Source organism: Bufo gargarizans, chromosome 1 (genome assembly GCF_014858855.1).
Source record: "Bufo gargarizans isolate SCDJY-AF-19 chromosome 1, ASM1485885v1, whole genome shotgun sequence".
In the NCBI taxonomy this organism is placed as follows: domain Eukaryota; kingdom Metazoa; phylum Chordata; class Amphibia; order Anura; family Bufonidae; genus Bufo; species Bufo gargarizans.
The window spans coordinates 718,275,511-718,300,705 of NC_058080.1; the positions used below are offsets into that span (position 1 = coordinate 718,275,511).

Sequence of the window (25,195 nt, forward strand, 5' to 3'; positions counted from 1 at the left end):
TCATTTTTAGAATTGGATAACCTCTTTAACGCTCAGTTTGAAAACCCATGGAGTGTGGCATGACCCAGTTTTCTGGAGTCGCACATTTTTGCAAGCTCGTCTTATGCAACTTTTGTCAATTTCAGGACACTCTCACCTTTTCCGAATTAATGGACTGGGCTGATTTGGGGAAGGGATGGGTGCAAACATCTCAGCCAAGTCATAACTGGCGTAGATTTGCTTTTCGACCCATAAACTGCTAGAATTTGGCCACTTATTAAAGGGGTTGTCCAAGATAATCCAAAAAATCTCAAAAAAGCCTCCAACTGCCTAAAGTATAAAATCACAGTATATTCACCTCTGTCTCCAGTGCTGGTCCCGTCCTCCTGCTGTAGAGACATGCCTGTATACGGTTTGTGACTGCTGCAGCCAATCACGGACCTCAGCAACTGCCATGCACGTCTCTGCTGCAGTTGGTAAACAAGCAGCGGCAGGGAGACTGGATTAGCGCCATGGAAAAAGAGGTGACTAGAACGTGAGTTTATACTTAGTTTAAGCAATTGGAGGGTTTTAATTATTTTGGACATCCCCTTTAAGACCGGCATAAGAAACACCAGCCTTAAAGGGAACCTGTCACCTGGATTTTGTGTATAGAGCTGAGGACATGGGTTGCTAGATGGCCGCTAGCACATCTGCAATATTCAGTCCCCATAGCTCTGTGTGCTTTTATTGTGTAAAAAAAACTATTTGATACATATGCAAATTAACCGGAGAGGAGTCCTGTCCCTGACTTCTCTCACATACAGGACTCATCTCAGGTTAATTTGCATATGTATCAAATCGTTTTATTTTACACAATAAAAGCACACAGAGCTATGGGGACTGGATATTGCGGATGGGCTAGCGGCCGTCTAGCAACCCATGTCCTCAGCTCTATACACAAAATCCAGGTGACAGGTTCCCTTTAAGGCTAGGTCTACACTACGACATTTGTCGCGCGACATTTTGTTGCACCAATGTCGCGCGACAATTTTTATAATGGCAGTCTATGGTGTCGCACTGCAACATGCGACATGCTGCGACTGCGACGCGACAGTCGCAGAAAATCCATTCAAGATGGATTTTTATGCGACTGTCGCGTCGCAGCATGTCGCATGTTGCAGTGCGACACCATAGACTGCCATTATAAAAATTGTCGCGCGACAACTGTTGCGCCCTATTTGTCGCGCGACAAATGTCGTCGTGTAGACCTAGCCTTATAGATTCCACCTTACCGGCAGATTTCTGGAACCATAAAAAAATAAAAATAAATCTTTGTTGCCCATACCAACCAATCACAGCTCAGCTTTCATTTCTTAGCATGCCACTGCAAGATGAAAGCTGAGCTGTGATTGGCTGCCATAGGCAACAAGGGTGGAGATTTATTTATTTTTTTAGGCAGTTTTATAAATTAGCCCCATGACTTTTAAAAAGTGCAGCGAACAGCTAACGTCGGGTGAGGAGTCTTTTAAAGCAATGGACCCCAGTAGGTAAAACTCTTTGAGGTAAAGGGGAAAAACAAATATGCATAGCTTTAGACAAGCACAACATGGCCGCTATACTGATAGTTGTTCTCACACCTATTTTCCACATGTCCGCGTCTTACAGAAGGTGCGTTCCCGGTGTGCGGGTAAGCCTTCGTCTTCACAAATATGGCCGACCGCTGTCTGTGTAGTGAATGTATGGGGACATCTGTGGGCGTGTTGTTTGAGCTCTAGCGTTTAAACGCTTTTGATAGCCTGATGGGTGTGACGTCAGCGGAGCGCTCGGCGGTTGTATTTGAATGTTCCGGGAGCGGCTGTCAGGACGGTGACTACTGGTTCATTTGCGCTGCGCGGGGATATAGGGGAGGGGGTGAGATATGTATATGTGGGTGGAAGGATTGGTTTGGGGTGGGCTGACATAAGCAGAGACATTTTAGTATGACGTCTTATAATACCCTAATGTCCCATACTCAGACATTGTTATAAGGGGCCCTGACTGCCCATGTGATGTACCCCCCAATTCCGATGCCAGAGTGCCCCCATAACAGCGCTTGTTGATACTGCCAGAGTGCCCCCATAACAGCGCTTGTTGTATACTGCCAGAGTGCCCCCATAACAGCGCTTGTTGTATACTGCCAGAGTGCCCCCATAACAGCGCTTGTTGTATACTGCCAGAGTGCCCCCATAACAGCGCTTGTTGATACTGCCAGAGTGCCCCCATAACAGCGCTTGTTGTATACTGCCAGAGTGCCCCCATAACAGCGCTTGTTGTATACTGCCAGAGTGCCCCCATAACAGCGCTTGTTGTATACTGCCAGAGTGCCCCCATAGCAGCGCTTGTTGTATACTGCCAGAGTGCCCCCATAGCAGCGCTTGTTGTATACTGCCAGAGTGCCCCCATAGCAGCGCTTGTTGTATAGTGCCAGAGTGCCCCCATAGCAGCGCTTGTTGTATAGTGCCAGAGTGCCCCCATAGCAGCGCTTGTTGTATACTGCCAGAGTGCCCCCATAGCAGCGCTTGTTGTATAGTGCCAGGGTGCCCCCATAGCAGCGCTTGTTGTATACTGCCAGGGTGCCCCCATAGCAGCGCTTGTTGTATAGTGCCAGGGTGCCCCCATAGCGGCGCTTGTTGTATAGTGCCAGGGTGCCCCATAGCGGCGCTTGTTGTATAGTGCCAGGGCGCCCCCATAGCAGCGCTGCAATTGTATAGTGCCAGGGTGCCCCCATAGCAGTGCTTGTTGTATAGTGCCAGGGTGCCCCCATAGCGGTGCTTGTTGTATAGTGCCAGGGTGCCCCCATAGCAGCGCTGCAATTGTATAGTGCCAGGGTGCCCCCATAGCGGCGCTTGTTGTATAGTGCCAGGGTGCCCCCATAGCGGTGCTTGTTGTATAGTGCCAGGGCGCCCCCATAGCGGCGCTTGTATAGTGCCAGGGCGCCCCCATAGCGGCGCTTGTATAGTGCCAGGGCGCCCCCATAGCGGAGCTTGTTGTATAGTGCCAGGGCGCCCCCATAGCGGCGCTTGTTGTATAGTGCCAGGGCGCCCCCAGTGCTAGTCACAGAACCCCCATATTAGAGCCAGCAATATTGTGCAACTGTGATGGAGCTTCTCCCATAATGGAGATAGCCGCGGTGCCGCTATAACCGTGCTTGTCATGGTACCCCTAATATATAGGAAGCTGCAGTACTCCTAACAGTGGAGCAGCACTGCTTGTCATAGTGCCCCCGTAACAGAAAAATCTACAGTACAACCCCAGTGTGCCGGAGTGCCCCCATCATGGAGTCACTCGCAGTTCTCCCGCAGAGCCGGCCACAGGATTTGCTGTGATGTCCCCTCAGCCACCTTGATGCCCTGAGCCCTGACTTTTCGCTGCGTTCCTCATTGCTGTCATATTCTTTCCCCAGGGTTTCGGTGAGAGATGGACGCCCCCGACCTGGACGATTTGTGTTCTCACGTCAACTCAAAGATTTCTAAAATCAAGAAGACCCTGCAGCTTCGGTACATTGGTGAGTGCCCGTGGGGTCAGATGGGGGCGTCTCTGTGTGATGTGTAAGCGGGTGGTGGCGTCCCACCCCAACGTTCTACAGCCTCTCTTACCCCGTGTTTGCCCCAGGTTGTGCTCTCAAACCCAACCAACTTCCAGCCCCTGCCATTTGCCCCGGGCCGGGCTCCCCCCCCCCCTCCCGTTTGCCCCGGCCGGACCCTATGACATTACAGGGCCTATGGACAGCAGGTGTCTTCATGTCTGCGTTTCTGCACAGGTCAGGACCCCTCCTTGAGTAATGTGCTCAGTAAAGTGACTTATGAGCTGCATTCGCTGTGTGAGCTGCTTAATAAAGTGGAGACAGAAGTTCAGAGGCAGGAAGCGATCGCAACGTCCTTGAAGGTAAGATGGAGAGAGGTGGGGTTCCTGTAGTCTGTGGCTGACTACCACACTATTCGCTGCCGGATCTTCCATGGATGATCTGCCTGTGTCTGTTGTGGATAAAGTGCTGCCCCCTGAGCGTCGCCCCCGTTGCTATGTGGAAATGGCAGGAGAGGGAGGGGGGCAGAACATACAGCAGAGCTAGACTAAGATAAATGTACATTTAGCCATATAAAAAAGTGCAGCAGTGGGATAAAAACCGGGTAAAAGAATAAAAGATTACACTCACCGATCCACCGCTGCTGTTCTTTCGGGACTGAGCAGCATCCATAGCCTACCCTAAATGATGGCAGAATTGCCCTTTAAAGAGAACTTGTCTCCTCTCCTGACATGTCTGTTTTAGTAACCACTTGCATCCCCCATATAATAACCTGTCTGCAATAAAGGTCCAGCTGGGTGTTACCAGTTGGGGGGTTGTCTCTGCACAGTCTGACACTGGCAGCATGGATTGGATAGTATCAGACTGTGCAGGGACGATTACCCCCCCCCCCAACTGTTAAGCAATTTATTCTTAAAGAGGACCTTTCTTGGGTCCAGACATAATGAAATAACTACCAGGATATGTAGGGCATAGTCCATGGATGTCAGATCGCTTACTGTTTTTTCTCGGCGCAGCTCCGTTCGCCCGCTGTGCCGCCCTGCAGTTTTCCCGCCTGGTATGCTAATGAATTGCATTGGTACAGGGAGGAGGAGACGCCAGCGTTTCTCAACGGGTGTCTCCTTCTCTCTGGCTGTAGCGCTGATCCAATCACAGGGAGAAGGAGACGCCCCATTTTTACATTTTTCCTCTGAATTTCTTTGTTTATATAAAATATTTTTATATCTTTTGATCTTGTTGACGAGGTTTAACCATAAGTTTATACTTGGAGTATTAGATGAAAGCCAAGCCCGTGCAATCAAAAGTCTCGCCAAGAACGTTATTTTGGTCAGAAGAATCCTTTTGTATTTATGGCAACATACCTTGGATAGGTCACTCAGTATCCAGCATTCCACCGAAAATGGATTCGCCACTTCCAATTTTTGGGTATTCCATTAGTTTTATACAAGTCCAAAACATGTGTAAATAATCAGCCCCCGAGTGATTCACATCGTGGACAATTAGAAGTGTTTCTTAAACCACATTTATTAAGCCATACAGGTGTATTATAAATTCTATGCAAAATATTAAATTCAACCAAAATGTAATTAAAATTATGAGACACTAATCCTAAATTCACCAATATATTATCCCAATCATTTAACTTTTGTCCGAGAGAACGTATATTATTAAATCGTGCTTTAAGTAAACATTTATAAAGTTGAGAAGTCTAATAACCTTCTGTCCCGCTTTCCCTATTCAAAAAAGTAGAAGTGTCTATCTCAAGAAAAAGTTTTTCCTCTATACTAGAGAGCGCCGAACGTAACTGAAAATACCTTAACCAAGATCTATCCTCTGGATAGATCATCAGCATCTGATCGGCTGGGGTCCGACACCTGAGACCCCCGCCAATCAGCTGTTTGAGAAGGCAGCAGCACTCCAGCAGCGCCGCGGCCTTCGAGTGACGTCACGACTTGTCTCAACTGGCCTGGGCAGGGCTAAGCTCCATTCAAGTGAACAGAGCTTAGCCGCGCCCAGGCTAGATGATACTAGTCGTGACGTCACTCGGCCAGTGAACAGTGAGAAGGCCGCGGCGCTGGCTGGGGTCCCGGGTGTCGGACCCACGACGATCAGATGCTGATGATCTATCCAGAGGATAGATCATCAGTTAAAACAAAGTGCAGAACCCCTTTAAGTATTTTTTTTCTTTGTGCTAACTCCAAAAACGGGAGTATAACCCCATTCTTAACCACCTGTGCAACATACAAAATATTATATTTTTGCCAGTACTGATCCCCAGCCAATTCATCTAAGGTCTGTAAATGATAATTATACCAAAGGGACATACAACAAAGGGATCCCTTTATTCCCAACCAATCTTTAATGGTACTCCAGGACTAAGGGTACTGTCACACTTGCAGCAGAGGATTCCAGCAGGCATGTCCATCACCGGAACTGCCTGCTGGATCTGGTAATCCGGACGCAAACGGATGGCATTTGTCAGACAGATCCGGATGCGGATCCGTCTAACAAATGCATTCAAATACCGTATCCGTCTCTCCGGTGTCATCTGGAAAAACGGATCCGGTATTTATTTTTTCCACAGATTTGAAGGTCTGCGCATGCGCGGTCCAGAAGAACGGATCCGTCAATGCGGCAATTTTAATGCACTAATACACCTCAATCCGGCAAGTGTTCAGGAGTTTTGGCCGGAGAGAAAACTGCAGCATGCTGCGGTATTTTCTCCGGCCAAAAAACGTAAGAGGGACTGAACTGATGCATTCTGAACGGAGTGCTCTACATTCAGAATGCATTAGGATAAAACTGATCAGTTGTTTTCAACTTGCTTATCAGTGGAATCTGATTTAACCGTAACAAATCTTCAGTCTTGGGAGATACTATCATACCCAAATATTCAAATGAGTCAGAGATCTTCAAGATACTTGAAGACTCCTCACTGGGGAGTTCTAGTCTATCTAGGGGAATAAGAGTGTTTTTTTTTTTTTTACCAATTCATATCAAGGCCAGAAACATCGCCAAAGGAGTTAAACGTTTCGAATAAGTTTAGGGAGTGTAGTGTTAATGTGTTTAAATATATAAAATAAGACATCATCAGCGTATAAGGAAATACGATCTTCTACTCCTAATATCCCAAACCCTTCAATCTGGGGATCCTGTCTAACCCTAGCAGCAAGAGGCTCAATATAAATATCAAATAATAACGGAGAGAGTGGACATCCTTGACGAGTACTTCTATTCAGAGAAATACTCCTAGTCAGGAACCCATTGATGTTCAGTCTCAAAAGCCTAACCATGTTCATAAACCTAATACCAAAGCCCATCTTCTCTAACACCCTCCACCCTATCAAAGGCCTGTTTTCCGTGCGAGTTTTCCGTGCGGGTGTAATGCGTGAAGTAAACGCATTGCACCCGCACTGAATCCAGGACCCATTCATTTCTATGGGGCTGTGCACATGAGCAATGATTTTCACGCATCACTTGTGCGTTGCGTGAAAATCGCAGCAAGCCCTATTTTGTGCGTTTTTCCCGCAACGCAGGCCCCATGGAAGTTAATGGGGCTGCGTGAAAATCGCAAGCATCAGCAAGCAAGTGCAGATGCGGTGCGATTTTCACGCACTGTTGCTAGGAGACGATCGGGATGGGCACCCGATCATTATTATTTTCCCTTTTATAACATGGTTATAAGGGAAAATAATAGCATTCTTAATACAAAATACATAGTACAATAGGGCTGGAGGGGTTTAAAAAAATATAAATAATTTAACTCGCCTTAATCCACTTGTTCGCGCAGCCGACATCTCTTCTGTCTTCATCTATGAGGAAAAAGACCTTTGATGACCTCACTGCGATCGTCACATGGTCCATCACCATGGTAAAAGATCATGTGGTGAGCGCAGTGACGTCATCAAAGGTCCTATTTCTCAAAGAAGACAGAAGAGATGCCGGCTGCGCAAACAAGTGGATTAAGGTGAGTTAAATTATTATTATTATTTTTAACCCCTCCAGCGCTATTGTACTATGCATTCTGTATTAAGAATGCTATTATTTTCCCTTATAACCATGTTATAAGGGGAAATAATACAATCTACACAACCTTGAACCCAAACCTGAACTTCTGTGAAGAAGTTCGAGTCTGGGTACCACATTCAGTTTATCACACGCGTGCAAAACGCATTGCACCCGCGCGATAAAAACCTGAACGGGTTTGCCTCAACGCACCCGGACCTTATCCGGACACGCTCGTGTGAAAGAGGCCTTAGAGGCATCTAAAGACAGGATGGAGCAATAGACCCCCCAGGAGGACTGTATATCGGAAAACAGGCGATGCAGATTGTAATGCGTGCCCTTATTCGGAATACACCCATTTTGGTCAGGACGTATAATTAAGTAATAACCTTAGCCAACCTCGTAGTTAGAATCCTGGAGAGAAGCCTAACATCTGTATTCAAAAGAGAGATCGGCCTATATGACCCAATATCTAAAGGGTCCTTGCCTTTTTTCAATATTACTATTATTACAGCTTCTGTCATTGATTCCAGGAGGCCACCGTCCTTCAGTGACTCGGTGAATACCTTAAAAAGACTAGGGAGAATAACCTCCCTATATTTGCGATAAAATTCATATGGGAATCCATCCAATCCAGGAGAGGAGTTCCCCACACAAGCCTTTATTGCAGCCTCTAGCTCCGGCAGGGAGAACTCGGCCTCAGCGCACAGTTATTCATGTCAATCCTTCTTTGTGCTTCAGGAGCTGCAGGTGACCCTAGAGAGAGATGTCAAGGAAGCGTCTCATCTCCGTGACAATGTTCCTCCTCATCTTCCCAAGAAGTGTCCTAACAGGTATATTCAAGTCCTTGAATAGTGTCAGACTAGTGCTTTCTTTGCTGGCTTGATTCATTTTTCCATCACATTATACGCTGCTCGTCTCCATGGTTACGACCACCCTGCAATCCATCAGCGGTGGTCGTGCTTGCACACTATAGGAAAAGCGCCGGCCTCTCTGGTGGCCAGGACCAGGGGAGCACACATAGGCTATTGCTTTTTCCTATAGCGTGCAAGCACGACCACCGCTGCTGGATTACAGGGTGCTCGGAACCATGGATATGAGCAGTGTATAATGTGATGGAAAAGAGCCAATATGGATAATAATATATTAGTAAGTGCCTTGTAATAACTTTCTCTACGCTTACTGATGTGAGACAACCCCTTTAAGGCTGAGATGGGGCTAGTTCAGTGATGGCTAACCTCCGGCACTCCAGCTGTGGTAGAACTACGACTCCCAAGATGCCCCCTTGCTTGGCTGTTCTCGGAACTCCATAGAAATGAATAGAGCATGCTGGGAGTCGTAGTTTCACCACAGCTGGAGTGCCGTTAGATGCAGCAACAGTCTCCTGCTAATGGCATCCTGGCGATCTTGTGATCGTTCACGTGACCACTGGGGACAGTACAGGACATCAGTGCTGTGAATGTGAGAGCAGGATCAGGCACCTGGGTTAAAGGGGTTGTCCACTCCTTTTATACTGATGGCCTATCTTCAGGATATCTGATTGGTGGGGGTTCGACACCCAGCACCCTCAACAATCAGCTTTGGCACCGGAAGTCAGCACCAGAGTGGACTGTGAACAAAACTGATTAGGAGCAGCGCTGCGGTTACAAGCTTCGTCCACTACAACATGAACGGAGGTGCTTAGTTCTGGCGTCAGAGCTACCCTGGGACTGCTGCGGAATCGGATATTGATCCTGAGGATAGCCCATCAATTTTAAAAGGCTTATGCTCAGGATAGGTCATCAATATCTCATAGGTGGAGATCTGGCACCCCAGCTGATCAGCGGTTTGAAGAGGCTGTGGCGCTCTGGGGAGCGCTGAGGCTTCTTCCTAGGCCAGTGACGTCATGTCCCTTGGTTACGTGGCCTATGTGCAGCTCAGTCCCTTTCAGGTGAATGGGCCTGTGCTGCAATACCAGGCACAGCCGCTATGTGATGGATGGCGCTGTGCTTGGTAAGCTGTGAGGAGGCCACAGTGCTGCAGCCTCCTCAAGCAGCAGATCGATGGAGTTGCTGAGTGTCTGACCCCCACCGAACAGATATTGATATCGCATATCAATATTCTACTCTAAGAAAACCTCATTAAACTCCTGGAATACCCTCTTAAGCAGTTATTTAAAGGAAATGAATAAAAAGCTCTAAATGAAAAAGAATAAATAAAATTAATTAAATTTCCCTTAACTTGAATATGATTCAGCAGTAGTTCTATACCTTAAGAAAACATATGGGGGATTCAGCCCGCACAACCCTATGCAGGTGCAGATTGCTAGGGCGAAATACAGATACAAACGCAAAAACACAAAATGCAATCGCACTCTGCAACCAGCACTCTGCCCTGCCTCTATGCTGGATGTTGAATAAGGCATTGGTGTACATTTTGGCCAAAGCGTAATAAGCCACTCACCACGTCAAGGTCGCCTCTATGAGTGGTCCCTAACACTAGTTCCTACCTGTTATGGGCCATGACAGCCACACAAAGTCCAGGGAGCGCAGGTACAGCATGCACGCCAGGCACACTCTGCTTTTAACCCCGTCCGGTGCCATTACAGCTTTCATCGGATCCAGGGATGCAAGTACCAACATGCATGCTAAGCCCACTATATACTTCTCCTGGAGCCAAATGGCTACTGGTAGGTGCTATATAAGCAGACTCCGTTTTATACTGACTTTAAAACCAGCCTCCAGGGCAGACCAACTGGTCAGGTGTGCATGACTGCTTGGAGATCGCCACGCCTCCAATATATACTACAAAGAAAACATATGGGGGATTCAGCCCGCACAACCCTATGCAGGTGCAGATTGCTATGGCGAAATACAGATACAAACGCAAAAACACAAATTCAATCGCACTCTGCAACCAGCACTCTGCCCTGCCTTTATGCTGGATGTTGAATAAGGCATTGGTGGGCTCAGCATGCATGTTGGTACTTGCATCCCTGGATCCGATGAAAGCTGTAATGGCACCGGACGGGGTTAAAAGCAGAGTGTGCTTGGCGTGCATGCTGTACCTACACTCCCTGGACTTTGTGTGGCTGTCATGGCCCATAACCGGTAGGAACTAGTGTTAGGGACCACTCATAGAGGCGACCTTGACGTGGTGAGTGGCTTATTACGCTATGGCCAAAATGTACACCAATGCCTTATTCAACATCCAGCATAAAGGCAGGGCAGAGTGCGATTGCATTTGTGTTTTTGCAGTTCTATACCTTGCATGTACCCTCCCCATAGGAGAGCCACAATTCTTCGGTTCTGATCAGCGGACATTCGTGCCCTCCAGTCTTTACATTGACCATATAATCGTCCACCACCGAGAACTGCTCTGTGCACAGACCCCGTTCCATGGAATTTAGCATTATGTAGATAAATCCCAGTGTTCATACATACGAATGCAGCAGCAGAACGGACTGATCGCAGCTGTCCCCTCCTCTGAATATTCATCTTTTGTCTCCCAGTAATCCAGGCCCAGGTGAGGCGCCTCTGGCGGAGGTGAAGGTCAGCGCTCCAGAGCCGCAAAAGAAACCTGCTAAAGGAAAGCACATTAAAGAAGTGGAGCTGATTACGGTACAAGAATTCGACAATGTGCCAGCGTAAGTCGAAAGTTAAAACCCCATTTTATTGAATTTATAGACATAACATACTGGCATGCAATGTTCAGTGTTTTCTACAGAAACCATCAGGTTACATATTGCTGGGATAGAATCAAATTAAATTCCGCATTGGTTTACCGTGCCATAAGTAGATAATCAGGGGCTAGTCTGCCCTACATCACAAGCATCATGAAACTTAGGCTACTTTCACACTTGCGTTAGGAGCGGATCCGTCTGGTGTCTGCACAGACGGATCCGCTCCTATAATGCAAACGCTTGCATCCGTTCAGAACGGATCCGTTTGCATAACTGTTTATTTCAGATCTGATTTTTCACTTCGGAAAACTCAGATCCGACAGTATATTCTAAACACAGAAGCGTTCCCATGGTGATGGGGACGCTTCATGTTAGAATATACTGAGAACTGTGTACACGACTGCCCCCTGCTGCCTGGCAGATGCTGCCAGGCAGCAGGGGGCAGACCCCCCCCCCCCCCCCCTCCTGTATTTAACTTATTGGTGGCCAGTGCGGCCCCCCCTCCCTCCGCAGTATTAAATATGACCAGTGCGGCCTCCCCCTCCCTCCCTCCCCAGTATTAAATATGACCAGTGCGGCCCCCTCCCTCTATATTTATTGGTGGCCGGGCCAGTGCGGATTCCAAGTATTGTGAGCAGTGCGGCCTCCCCTCTCCCCCCCCTAATTAAAATCACCCCCCCCCCCCCCCCATCATTGGTGGCAGCGGAGAGTACCGATCGGAGTCCCAGTTTAAATCGCTGGGGCTCCGATCGGTTACCATGGCAACCAAGACGCTATTGCAGTCTTGGCTGCCATGGTTACTTGGCAATAAATACAAGCATTATACTTACCTGAAGAGCTGCGATGTCTGACCGGCCGGGAGCTCCTCCTACTGGTAAGTGAAAGGTCTGTGCGGCGCATTGCCTATAGCACAGACCTGTCACTTACCAGTAGGAGGAGCGCCCGGCCGGTCAGACATCGCAGCTCTTCAGGTAAGTATAATGCTTGTATTTATTGCCAAGTAACCATGGCAGCCAAGACTGCAATAGCGTCTTGGTTGCCATGGTAACCGATCGGAGCCCCAGCGATTTAAACTGGGACTCCGATCGGTACTCTCCGCTGCCACCAATGATGGGGGGGGGGGTGATTTTAATTAGGGGGGGAGAGGGGAGGCCGCACTGCTCACAATACTTGGAATCCGCACTGGCCCGGCCACCAATAAATATAGAGGGAGGGGGCCGCACTGGTAATATTTAATACTGGGGAGGGAGGGAGGGGGAGGCCGCACTGGTCATATTTAATACTGGAGAGGGAGGGAGGGAGGGGGAGGCCGCCGCACTGGTAATATTTAATACTGGGGAGGGAGGGGGAGGCCGCACTGGTCATATTTAATACTGGGGAGGGAGGGAGGGAGGGGGAGGCCGCCGCACTGGTAATATTTAATACTGGGGAGGGAGGGGGGCCCGCACTGGCCACCAATAAGTTAATTACAGGAGGAGGGGGGGGGTCTGCCCCCTGCTGCCTGGCAGCATCTGCCAGGCAGCAGGGGGCAGTCATGTACACAGTTCTCAGTATATTCTAACATGAAGCGTCCCCATCACCATGGGAACGCCTCTGTGTTAGAATATACTGTCGGATCTGAGGTTTACGATGTAACTCAAATCCGATGGTATATTCTAACATAGAGGCGTTCCCATGGTGATGGGGACGCTTCAAGTTAAAATATACCATCGGATCTGAGAAAACTCCGATCTGATGGGGACTCCTGACTTTGCATTGAAAGTCAATGGGGGACGGATCCGTTTGAAATTGCACCATATTGTGTCAACGTCAAACGGATCCGTCCCTATTGACTTGCATTGTAAGTCTGGACGGATCCGTTTGGCTCCGCACGGCCAGGCGGACACGAAAACGCTGCAAGCAGCGTTCAGGTGTCCGCCTGCTGAGCGGAGCGGAGGCCAAACGGTGCCAAACTGATGCATTCTGAGCGGATCCGCATCCACTCAGAATGCATTGGGGCTGTACGGATCCGTTCGGGGCCGCTTGTGAGAGCCTTCAAACGGAACTCACAAGCGGAGCCCCGAACGCTAGTGTGAAAGTAGCCTTAGAATGCTTTACAATAAATAAATTACTGGTTGCACAGATATGCATGTTAAAGTATATACAAATATGAACTCAAGGAAAAGCAAAAATTATAAGGGGGGAGGGGGAAGTTTCGACTTGGTTCTTTCATTTATGTATTTATCTCATTTGTCACAAGGTCTGGTTTTTATTTGATGTCCTAGAAATACATCTGTACTTATTTCTCTGAGTCTAGATCCATCCTCTCTCTCATGTGTGTCAACCAAGGTTGCCTTATTTCCAAAAATACCTTCCTATTCTTGTTCTCCCAACTCGCTAGTTCTTCCATACGGCACAAGTTTATAATTTTGTCATACCACATAGTGATAGTCGGGGGGGTTGACGTCTCTCCACTTCAATGGAATGAGGAGTTTGGCCGCCGTGAATGTGTGTAGCAAGGTTTGACTTATCTGTCCTAAATCCACCCTCTGGTAGCCACAAGGAGGAGCACAAGTGGAGCAGATAATTTTAACATATTTTATTAATAACTGTTTCTACTTCTGTCCAAAAAATTCTCAGAGCTCAAGACCTCCAAATATGTGAGATGTTACCAGTACCCGTCAAGCACCTCCAGCATTGGTCCGTAGGTGATAAATTTATCCGGTGAAGGAACTCGGAAGTACGGTACCATCTAGACTTCCAGAGAGTATTTTAAAAGATTTTTCCTGGACTCTTACACATCTAGAAAACTCTTGAGAGTGAGATAGTATAAATGTTCTACTGGGGCCGCCCAGGTTAGTTTTCAACTCTTTTTCCCACTCTTGCAGATAATTAGGATATTGGAGGTTACAAGTTGTCAGTAGCTGCTTATAGATTATTGAGAGGCATTTTGATGGTAATGAGGGTAATAAGACATAATTCTCTAACCAAGAAGGGTCAGGCATAGGTAAATGCCTGGATTTTTTTAACTTGTTGCAAGATAGCTCTAAATCCCATTTTTGCAATATGTTTCCTATCCCAATAGGCTCTCCAGTGATAGCCAAGTAGTGTTCCTTATTATCTGTAGAACGATATATGTCTCCTAATCTATGCTGAGAAACGGATGACCAGATGCTAGTGACTTCTAAGGGTCGTTCCGCGAGAATCTTTTGTAAGATGTGAAGTGGGGTTAATGTAGACAAGCGTTTGCTACTTATGTTTAACGCACCGGATCTATGACACCTGGACTTCTGGTTAGCTCACTCACCAACTCTAGTCTATTTGGCAAGGGAGTATTGTACTATAAATAATAATCTCTATTACTCCCTAGCAGGGCCTTTTCCATGTCGACATGTATAGGAACCGGCGCAGGGTGAGATAGTGTCAACCATCTTTCCAGGTGTATAGCATGCAAATAAGTATTTGTCAGGTAAAGAGATACCCCCTTGTTTCTTTTTTTTTTTTTTAAAGAAGGGAAAAGGGCAGTCTGGCCTTTCTATTAGCCCAGAGGAAATTGCTGAAAATCTTCCTCAGTTTATTAAGGAAAGTACTGGGTATGGAGATTGGAAGAGAGCGAAGTGTATATAAAGTTGTGGGAGAACATATGTAACCAATATATTCTTCCTGCCTAGCCAGGACAGCGTGGGTATTGAGGGACCGGCAAGAAAAGACTGTATTTTATTTAACAAGGGAGTGTAGATAAGTTGGAAAATCAGGTTCGGATTGGCAGAAACCATGATCCCTAAATACTTGATCGCACTAGGAGGCCATTTGAATAGGGTTATATCTTTTATTCGCCTGAGTTGGGAAGGCGATAGCGAGATCCCCAAGCCCTCAGATTCATCAAAATTTATTTTGAAATTAGAAGCCTTGCCAAATGCCTCAAATATGTCCATCACATACGGCATAGCTACTTTCGGGTTTGAAATCAGCAATAGTAGATCGCCTGCGAATGCTGCCATCTTGTGGACACAGTTGTTCAATCGCAGGCCTCTAATGCTGGTAGTTTGTCTAAACTTCAGAAGCAGAGTTTCCAATGTTAGTATAAAGAGCGTAGGGGAAAGCGGGCATCCCTGCCTGGTGTCATTTCTAATGGCAAATGTTTCTGACATGGTTCCTTTTACTAATATGCGAGCTGAAGGGGAGGAGTATGGTGTGAAAATAGCATTTATAAACCTGAATGGGAACCCAAAGGACTCAAGAGTTCTATGCATAAATTGCCAGTTCACCCTATCGAACGCTTTTTCTGCGTCCGTTCCTAGTAGGCCTAAGGCTATATGCACACGACTGTGACAGCTGTTACTTAGATGGCCGTTCTTTTAACGGCCAGTGAAAGGCATCTGTCAAAAAATAGGACATTTTTTTATGGCCGGACGGACCCCATTGAAATTAATGGGACCGTTTTTAACGGCCGATTGACAGGAGTGCACCCGTCTAACGGCCGTTAAAAATGGGTACACAGGCCATTTAGGGGTTAAAAAAAACTCACCTTATCCACTTGCGGAGCAGCAGTCTCTTTTCTCTCTTCATTGAGAAGGATCTGCGTGGTGACGTAACCACGTGGAAGCGCGCAGTGACGTCATTGCGCACCTTTAGCAGGTCCCATTCTGTGAAGAGAGAAGAGACTGCTGCAGCGTGAGCAAGTGGATAAGGTGTTTTTTTATTTTTTTTTGGGCTGTGGGACTCTATGGGGGCATTGTATAAACCATGGGGGACATTATGAAGCTGGGGGCCCTAAAAAAACAAACAAACGAACACTGTGGGGGACATTATTTAAGATGGGGGCATCATTAAAGGTGGGGACACTATAAAAAAATTATATACACTCTGGGGGACATTATTTTAGCTGGGGGCCTACATGGGGGCATTATTAATGCTGGGGGCAGCAACAAAAAAAAAATCCTACACTATGGGGGACATTATTTTAGCTGGGGCCCTACCATCCTGTGGGTGTTCTCAGAAGGGTGGGTCTAGAAATAACTGCCAATTAAATTCATCCCTTTTTTTTTTTTTTTTATGTCTGTCAGGGACATGAAAAACGGAGACACAGCCAGAAAATGGATGCACGCACTGATGTAAAATGGCCATGAAAAACTGACAGTGTGCCCGATTTTAACGGACGTTTTTTTTTCACTGTCGTGTGCATGAGGTCTACAGGCGTTTTTTTAGTTTTGACAAAGAAGACTGCATGTAAGACTCTACTTGGGTTGTCTGCCCTCCCTGCTCGGAACAAATCCCACCTGTTCCTCGCCTACAAGCCCAGGGAGCAAGGCAGCTATCCTGTGGCCCACCACTTCAGATCTGTGTTAAGAAGGGAAATGGGTCTGTAGCTACCACATAATTCCTGATCTTTCCCCTCTTTGTGGATAATAGTGATGTGTGATTCCTGGGCTTGGGCCGGAAGGGCAGAGGCCTGTAACAGGGCGTTGCACAACCTCACAAAATACAGGGTCAAGATAGTTCTAAACTTCTTATAATAAGATATAGGATAACCATCTGGTCCGGGGCTCTTGCCCAATGTTATAGTGCATAGGATCTCGTCCACCTCCTCCACTGTAAAGGGTTGTAGGAGTTTAGATGTGTTATCTTCAGCTTAAGTAGGTACAGATGTAGCAGGGTTAACACACAAACTCTTAACTCATCGTGTTATCTTAAATCAAAAGCAATTGAAGGTGTTTGCTTAACGCATTTAGTTTAGATAACACGTCTCATAAAGCATGTGTGTTAACTCTACTACATCTGTATTGTGATAGATCGGAGAAAGGAGTCAATGTAAGTGTTTAGTTGTTGTTGGTTCGACCCTGACGTTGGGTCTTCCCTCTTTCAGTGGTTTGTTTTGTCTTGTGCAGAGTTTTTCTAAGGTAGCTATTTGTAGTAACAGGGAGTCTAATTGCTGGGTTCTTTGCTTCTTTATTCTTGTTCCTAAGCTGAATAATTCCCCTCTAATAACCGCTTTATGGGCTTCCCATATTATGGGTATGGGAGTTTGAGGCCTATCGTTTCCACTAAAATAGTCTTTGATCTTCTGTTCTAGGTGTTTCCTATGGACTTCATCTTCTAAAAGAGTAGTGTTGAGGCGCCATGACCATACTCTAGGCGGAAGATCCTGTAACTTCACTTGTATTGTGATCTGAGATTGTAGAGGTACCTATGCTTGGGCTCACAATCGAAGGTAGTGAACTGTTAGAGAGAAATATATAATCTAAACGCTGATAAGATCCATGCACATGTGAGAAAAATGTATAATCTTTCCCATCAGGATTGAGGAGCCTCCAGACATCTGAGATTAGTGGAGTTTCGGAGGTAGAATCCATGGTGTGGTCCATAGCCAGGTTAAAACCACCACTCAGTATCGACAAACCACCTGCGAAAATCTGGAGGGTTTTCAATATCTGAAGAAGCCACTTGGAGCATAGATGTTAGCCATAGTAACCCTTTTATTTAAAGGGATTCTGTCACCAGTTTTTGACCCCCACATTCAAAAATATGGTTATGTGCATGGAGCCCTTGTGATTCCTAATGTGGTCTTATAAGCTAAATCTGTAGGCTCATTTAGTGTAAAAAAACGTTTTATCTAACCTGTCATTCATCAGATTAAGGTGCCCACAGGAGGATGCTCATGTCTCCAAGATGCCGCCCGCCGCCGTTCGTGCCCAGCTCCTCCTTTGCTGTCATCAGCGATGTGCCCAGCTCCTCCTTTGCTGTCATCAGCGCCGCCTGAGAATACTTTGCAACGCCTCCGGCTCTCCCTCACTCCCCCCTCCTTCTTCTCTAAGATCCCGCGCGTGCGCACAGGCCTGTGCCTGATGCGCCCGTGCGGACTTCTCCGTTCAGCTTCATTGAGCGAAGTGCGCATGCGCCGGCACTTCGCTCAACCTCCCGATGACCTGAACGCTGGCGCCAGCGTTCAGGTCATCGGGAGGTTGAGCGAAGTGCCGGCGCATTCGCACTTCGCTCAATGAAGCTGAACGGAGAAGTCTGCACGGGCGCATCAGGCACAGGCCTGTGCGCACGCGCGGGATCTTAAAGAAGAAGGAGGGGGGAGTGAGGGAGAGCCGGAGGCGTTGCAAAGTATTCTCAGGCGGCGCTGATGACAGCAAAGGAGGAGCTGGGCACATCGCTGATGACAGCAAAGGAGGAGCTGGGCACGAACGGCGGCGGGCGGCATCTTGAAGACATGAGCATCCCCCTGGGCACCTTAATCTGATGAATGACAGGTTAGATAAAACGTTTTTTACACTAAGTGAGCCTACAGATTTAGCTTATAAGACCACATTAGGAATCACAAGGGCTCCATGCACATAACCATATTTTTGAATGTGGGGGTCAAAAACTGGTGACAGAATCCCTTTAAGACCTTGCCCTTAGAAAACGAGAAGCGTCCATGTGGGTCCACTAGTTTGGCAGACAGAGTAAACGGTATGTTTTTACTAATGCCAATAGAAACTCCCCTAGCTGCAGAGGCATACAAGGTATGATACCAGGCAGGGAAGCACTTACTAATTATATTAGGGACATGATGGTGTCTAATATGGGTCTCTTGTAAGAAGATTATTTCTGCACCTTCTCTTTTAAAGGGGTTGTCTCATCATGGACAATGGGGGCATATCGCTAGGTGGGACCCACACCTATATCGAGAACGGAGCCCCGCAAGTGAAGGAGGGCGCACTGCACATGCGCAGCCGCCCTCCATTCATTTTCTCCAACCACCACCTTGCAGGGCTCCGTTCTCTGTATAGGTGCGTGTTCCAACGGTGGGACCTGCACCTATAAGACAATGGGGGCATATCCTAGCGATATGCCCCCATTGTCTATGATGAGACAACCCCTTTAAGGGTATGGTACACTTGACTGCATTTTTGAGGAATATTCATCCCGTTAACATTCAGTGAGTAAAGCTTGACCTTGGCCATGATACATATCAATCAAAAGGCTATCTAGCCATAACCAGACCTTAAGACTCCAAGTCGGCAAAGGGTTTATAATTGGGGTAAGTATGAGTATAAACAAACAAAAAGGCCTCGTAGGCCCTAACGACGCAGAACTGTGTAAATTTGCTTTGAGAATCAAAATGTATGAGGCCAGGGGGGAGGACATAAGTGATAGAGCCTAGTTGGTACCATGGACTCCACACACACACCCGGCCTATGTGGCAAAAACCAGAACCTGTTCATTTCAAGATTCATAAAGACAAACATCTGAGGGGCCAAAAGGGAGAAGTCTCCCAATCGAGGGAGGAGCGGAGTGACCTGGTCAGATGGACCTCTACTGCATAAGCATTGACACCATCTCCCAACTGGACCCCAGTTGGAGTTAATGACCCGAAAATAACTGTTAATAAAGTGAACATAACCACAACCCGTTACACGTTTTAACTTGGCTAGAAACATAGTCATCTCTGTACGACACCTTTCTGCTCATACACAGCAATAATCCCACTACTAGTAGTATGGTTATAAATCAAACCCTTGTCTTCTTACGGGACAGTAAGTCAGTCTACGAGTGCCGACTACTTCCTGATCTTAGGTAGATCATCCGGATGTCTCCTTGTAATTTGTCGGCCCTTAATCGTGGTGCTTAGGCCAAAGGGGAAAAGCAATCACGTAGGCAGCTTCTTGGCTCTCAGTTCAGCTGTTAAAGGTCGTAGGATCCAGCGTTTTGCAAGAGTGCTGGCGGCTAAGTCCTGGAAAATCAGAATCTTATGATTATCAAGGAAGATGTCGTCCTTTTCTCTTGTTTTTTTGAGGATTTCCACAATATCAAGATAATTTAACAAAGCGCAAACCATATCCCTCAGCGGGTCCCCCATCGGAGGTTTAGGTCTCTGTGAGCCCTTTCAGTAGAAATGACTGCCGCACGTGTCTGACCCACCAGCAGGGAGAGGTTCCGGTGTACAGTCTCTGTTAGCTCTTCAATGGGCACAGATTCCAGGATCCCTCTAAGTCTCACATTCTTGCGACGTCCTCTATTTTCCTGATCTTCCAGGTAAAGATGGGCATGGTTTATCTGTGTGTGCAGGGTTTGTATCTGGGATTGCGTCCCCCTGTTATGTTGCACTATTGCCGTCTGAGTGTTTTCAAGTGCTTCAACTCTATGCCCCATCTGCCTCACCTCCATCGTGATGTCTGACAACTCCTTCATCACCGGTGATGGGGCTTGTGACAAGGAGTACTTAAGGAAGGACCTTGTTATGGGCATCGATTCTGCGTCTCCCTGAGTGTCTGAGAGAGCGCAAGAGCTGCCGCCATCTGAATCCTCCTCGCGCGCTTCAGAGCGGGCTTCAGCTGCTGCCATTTTCTTCCTTCCAGCCGGAGAGGACGCCTTCTTATACAGGAACTTTGACAGGTCCCCCTGTGATTTCTGGGTGCAGTCTGACTCTCCACCTCTGTCTTTGTTTAATTTGCCCATATTTGAACAGGGATATTAGTCTATAAGGCTATTTGGCCGGGTGCTGTGGTGAGGAGCTCAAGGCTTAAGCGTCCACCCCCATGCTCAGCTGGCTCTGCCTTCCTACCCCAGGAATTTAAAGGGGTTTTCCCATCTCAGACAATAGGGGCATATCACTAGGATATGCCGCCATTGTCTGATAGGTGCGGGTCCTACTTCTGGGACCCGCACCTACACTGAGAACGGAGCCATGAAAGTTATGGAGGGCGCACTGCTCATGCGCAGCCGCCCTCCATTAATTTATATTGGGACGCCTAAAATAGCTGGCTCGGCTATTTCCGTCCGCCCCATAGAAATCAATTGGAGCAGTGTGCTCCCATTCACTACTACGGGGAGATCGCTTGGTGGTGGCCCAACCCTGGAAAACCCGGGTTCTTTCGCTACCTTCCCTGCCCAATGTCTGGGACCCGCGCCTATCAGACAATCGGGGCATATCCTAGCAATATGCCCCCATTGTCTCAGATGGGAATACCCCTTTAACTAATGATCCATGCTGGAGAGGTTATCAGTATATGATCGGCGGTGTTCGACACCGCCAAACAGCTGTTTGAGAAGGCACTGGTGCTCAAAGTAGCGCTTCGGCCTTCCCCTGGTTTTCCCTAAGCCAAGTGACGTCATCAGTCATATGACCTAGGCGCAGCTCAGCTCCATTGAAGTAAATGGGGCTGGGCTGTGATACCGAGGATCAGATTTATGATGCTGTTTGCAGGATATGTGGTTCCTGTGGTCAGGTTCTGTAGCGATCCAGCGCCATAGATCTCAGCCTCAATGACTCCTATAAGCACGGCTTCGACCAGAGCGGAAGACTGATCTGAATTTTAGAGCATGTGTTCGAGGAGCCTCTCTGCTCTTGGACCCAGCACTGTAATGGTAAGACATAATCCGCTAAACCATTCCTCAATGTTCTTTACACAGGTATATGAAAAACCGCCTGACATACGAGAAGATCAATCACTTCATCGAAGAGGTAAACAAGGCCGTGGTGGGAAAATACAAGATTATACATCAACCTCTTAAGACGCTGAACAACGTAGCCAGGAAGCAGCTGGGACGCTTTAAGGAGGAGGAGATGGCAGACACAAAAGGTATATAATGGGTGTATATAAGGCCATACTCTAGTGATGCCTGGCACCGATTTCTGCAGACAGTTGGCGACTTGAGATGGACAAATCCTTTCACTAGTGCTTAGCGAAAGGGACAGTTCCTTATTGCTGTATTTTGATATGATCTATGGATAACTGGAGGCTAAAGTAGAGAGCTGTATTCAATTATTTCAGCCTCCAAATGTTTGAAAAATTGACCTATTATAGTAAATTCGCCAATTGAAACAGGTTGTCAAAAATTTGCTGATCTCTGAAGTTAGTTGCCCCCAGCATAATGAATGCCACCATTAAAGGGAACCTGTCACCGGGATTTTGTGTATAGAGCTGAGGACATGGGTTACTAGATGGCCGCTAGCACATCTGCAATACCCAGTCCCCATAGCTCTGTGTGCTTTTATTGTGTAAAAAAAACGATTTGATACATATGCAAATTAACCTGAGATGAGTCAGAACTTGAAAATATGACTCTTCTCTGGTCACACAAGTGAGATATGACTCTATTATGTTAATTTGCATATGTATCAAATCGGTTTTCTTACACAATAAAAGCACAGAGAGCTATGGGAACTGGGTATTGCGGATGTGCTATCGGCCATCTAGCAACCCATGTCCTCAGCTCTATACCCAAAATCCCGGTGACAGGTTCCCCTTAATGTCCCCCAGTATAATGAATGCCCCCATTTTTGCCTCCCAGTACTAATAATGCTTCCCCCCCCCCCCCCTCCAGTTTGGCTTGTGTAAAAAAACTAAAAAACATTTGCACACGCATAGACAGCCGCTCCTCACATGATGCAGAATGACCTCCGCTCCCAGCTGTAGCCACACTGGGAGCACATTGTGACGTCATCATACTGGGAGCGCAGGTCCTTCAGCATCAAGTGAGGAGCATCTGTCTATGCGTGTGAAATGGATGACTTGAGTAATTTTTTATTTATTTGTATTTTAACCCCTAAAAGGCCATTTCTTTCACTATTGTACCCGTTTTTAATAACTATTAGACTCGTGCACTCCCATTTGAATTCAATGAGGTCCGCCTGGCCGTGAAAACATGTCCTATCTAGTAATGCACAAAGCGAGCTTCGGATGCCACATCCGAAATCGCCTCATTCAAAACTTTGGATTAATACTGTACTCTGTCTCCATACAGTATTAAAATGTATGGGCTCCGATGAGCCGAAATTAGTTATTTGCAAAGTTGCCGAGTTTTGAAGTGGTTTTCCATTTTTAAAATCGACTACCAAAGTTAGGCTACTTTCTCACTTGCGGCAGGACGGATCCGACAGGCTGTTCACCCTGTCGGATCCGTTCTTTCGCTATTTCGCCGTGCCACCGGACTGCAGCTCCGTCCCCATTGACTATAATGGGGACGGAGGCGGAGCTCTGGCGCAGCACGGCAGTGCACGGTGAAAGGCTGCCGCTCCGTCTCCATTATAGTCAAGGGGGATGGAGCGAAGGCACGGCGAAATAGCGGAAGAACAGATCAGACAGAGTGAACAGCCTGTCGGATCCGTCCTGCCGCAAGTGTGAAAGTAGCCTGAGGCTACTGTTCCGTCGCAGCATGTTGCAGTGCGACACCATAGGCTGCCATTATAAAAATTATCACACGACATTGGTGCACCAAAATGTTGCGCTACAAATGTTGCAGTGTAATTGTGCCCTATCTGTCGCGCGACAAATGTCGTCTTGTAGACGTAGCCTTTTTCAACAAAGTCATGCGCAACTTCACGAATAACTAACTTCACAGATCTTCGTACAGTATTAATCTGAAGTTCGGAACAAAGCAACTTTGGATGTAGCGTCCGCAGCTCGCTTTGCTCATCACTAGTCCTATTTTTTGACAGCTACTATTCCGTCGCCGTAAGAAAAAAAACGCCATGTGAAAAGCTCTATTAACTTGAATTAGCGCTGTGATCACAGCAGCCTCAGCAGTGAGTCAAGCTGGCAGGCTCTGTGCACAGAGGGTTTTGAAGTCGGAAATGTACTAAGAGGGAGATAGGAAAAGTCTAGTGTGATTTAGCAGACTTGTAGAAACACTGACCGGGCTGCAACATGGTAGACAGGAGACTCTAAGAGCACTTGGAAGCTTTATTTTTTTACCAAGGGTATATGTTATAGTAATTGGACGTACAGAAATGGCTGTGAGCCCAGTGTGACCTATTAGAAGAGACCTAAAGGGCGGTTATGGAACAATATACACCTGACCTCGTCATCGGGTATTATAGTCACTGCAGAGGAATTCTCTAAAGATCAGATAGGGATCGGCTGTAGTTGGGGACATAGTAAAGTACCCCTAATTGGTACTTACTCCTAAAAGGTTATTTATTTTTTTCATTATTAATCATAAGCATAATGAAATATTACATTTACAGACCATGCCCCTTAGAAGTGTCACCTTGTCATCTGATGGCGCCTCTATTTCTCCCCTTAGGCCAATTCTTTATTGTCGAGCAAGATATTAAGGAATTTACCCAAGTCAAGGTTGATAAGAGATTTCACGGGATGCTGAGCATCATGAGGCACTGTCACCGGATCCGGGAGCTGCGAGGGAAAGGAATTGTACGTTATGTCATCTGCTAATCATGACTCATGGACACAGCGTTTCCTCTCGTCTGACACTACAGCTCAGGATCATGAGGAAGGACTCATCGTCTACAGCAGGCATGTCCAAACTGCGGCCCTCCAGCTGTTCCAAAACTACAACTCCCAGCATGCCTGGATAGCTTACAGCTATTAAGGCATGCTGGGAGTTGTAGTTTTACAACAGCTGGAGGGCCGCAGTTTGGACATGCCTGGTCTACAGCATGGGTCTGCAACCTCTGGCACAGCTGTTGTGAAACTACAACTCCCAGCATAAGCTTTTCACTTCTATAGGATTTTCATGAACAGCCGAGCAAGTGTGCATGCTGGGAGTAGTAGTTTCACAATAGCTGGAGTGATGGAGGTGGCTGACCTTTGCTCTACAGGAGACAAAGATGAAGTACAAAAGAAAAACATGGCTGCCAACTCTGCTGTTCTAGTAAGAACTATTGACTTTGACTCGGCGTCACTATGATTGACTGATCAGCAGGTCGGAGGGGCATTCGCTGAAGTACCAAACTCAACACCCTCTCGTCCTTCTGGCTACTTCTGGTACTGCAGCTCTGTCCCAAACACCTAATGAATTGCTGAGTGACTGCTACTCATTTTGCAGGGAAAAAAAAGCATTGCACAGAAATGCTAGAAGAGCAATTCAACAAAAAGGAGGCTATCTGTATTGGGGATCGGCATCTATTACAGGGGTCATGTGACTTGTAATATGCTTTTACGAATTTCTGTGTTAATAAGGAAGGGTTTCACATTCGGGGCCCTCAGCTAACCGCCAGAGCAAAAATGCAAAATGAAGTGCTCTTCGCCTTTTTGTTTTAGTTTTTTTTACGAAATGGATTCAATTGGGGTCCT

At 47.0% G+C, this 25,195-nt stretch overlaps 1 protein-coding gene across 2 annotated transcripts; it reads left to right on the top strand.

Moving 5' to 3' along the window:
- The first annotated feature begins 1,771 nt into the window (after positions 1-1,771).
- SKA1 (spindle and kinetochore associated complex subunit 1) lies at positions 1,772-24,442 on the top strand. Of its 2 annotated transcripts, none has more exons than XM_044292646.1 (7): positions 1,772-1,827; positions 3,404-3,505; positions 3,761-3,885; positions 8,270-8,361; positions 11,019-11,153; positions 21,570-21,739; positions 24,186-24,442. In XM_044292646.1, the coding sequence occupies exons 2-7, from the start codon at positions 3,418-3,420 to the stop codon at positions 24,332-24,334; spliced, it is 759 nt and encodes a 252-aa protein (XP_044148581.1). In that variant the 5' UTR covers positions 1,772-1,827; positions 3,404-3,417; the 3' UTR covers positions 24,335-24,442. The 2 variants fall into 2 exon arrangements, with proteins under 2 accessions (XP_044148581.1, XP_044148582.1); XM_044292647.1 differs by lacking the exon at positions 1,772-1,827 and adding an exon at positions 1,837-1,872.
- The last annotated feature ends 753 nt before the right edge of the window (positions 24,443-25,195 follow it).

Coding starts and splice junctions, on each gene's coding strand:
- SKA1 (XM_044292646.1), top strand. CDS start 3,418: ATGGACGCCCCCGACCTGGACGATTTGTGTTCTCACGTCAACTCAAAG. Junction 3,506..3,760: donor CCTGCAGCTTCGGTACATTG/GTGAGTGCCCGT, acceptor GTTTCTGCACAG/GTCAGGACCCCTCCTTGAGT. Junction 3,886..8,269: donor CGATCGCAACGTCCTTGAAG/GTAAGATGGAGA, acceptor TTTGTGCTTCAG/GAGCTGCAGGTGACCCTAGA.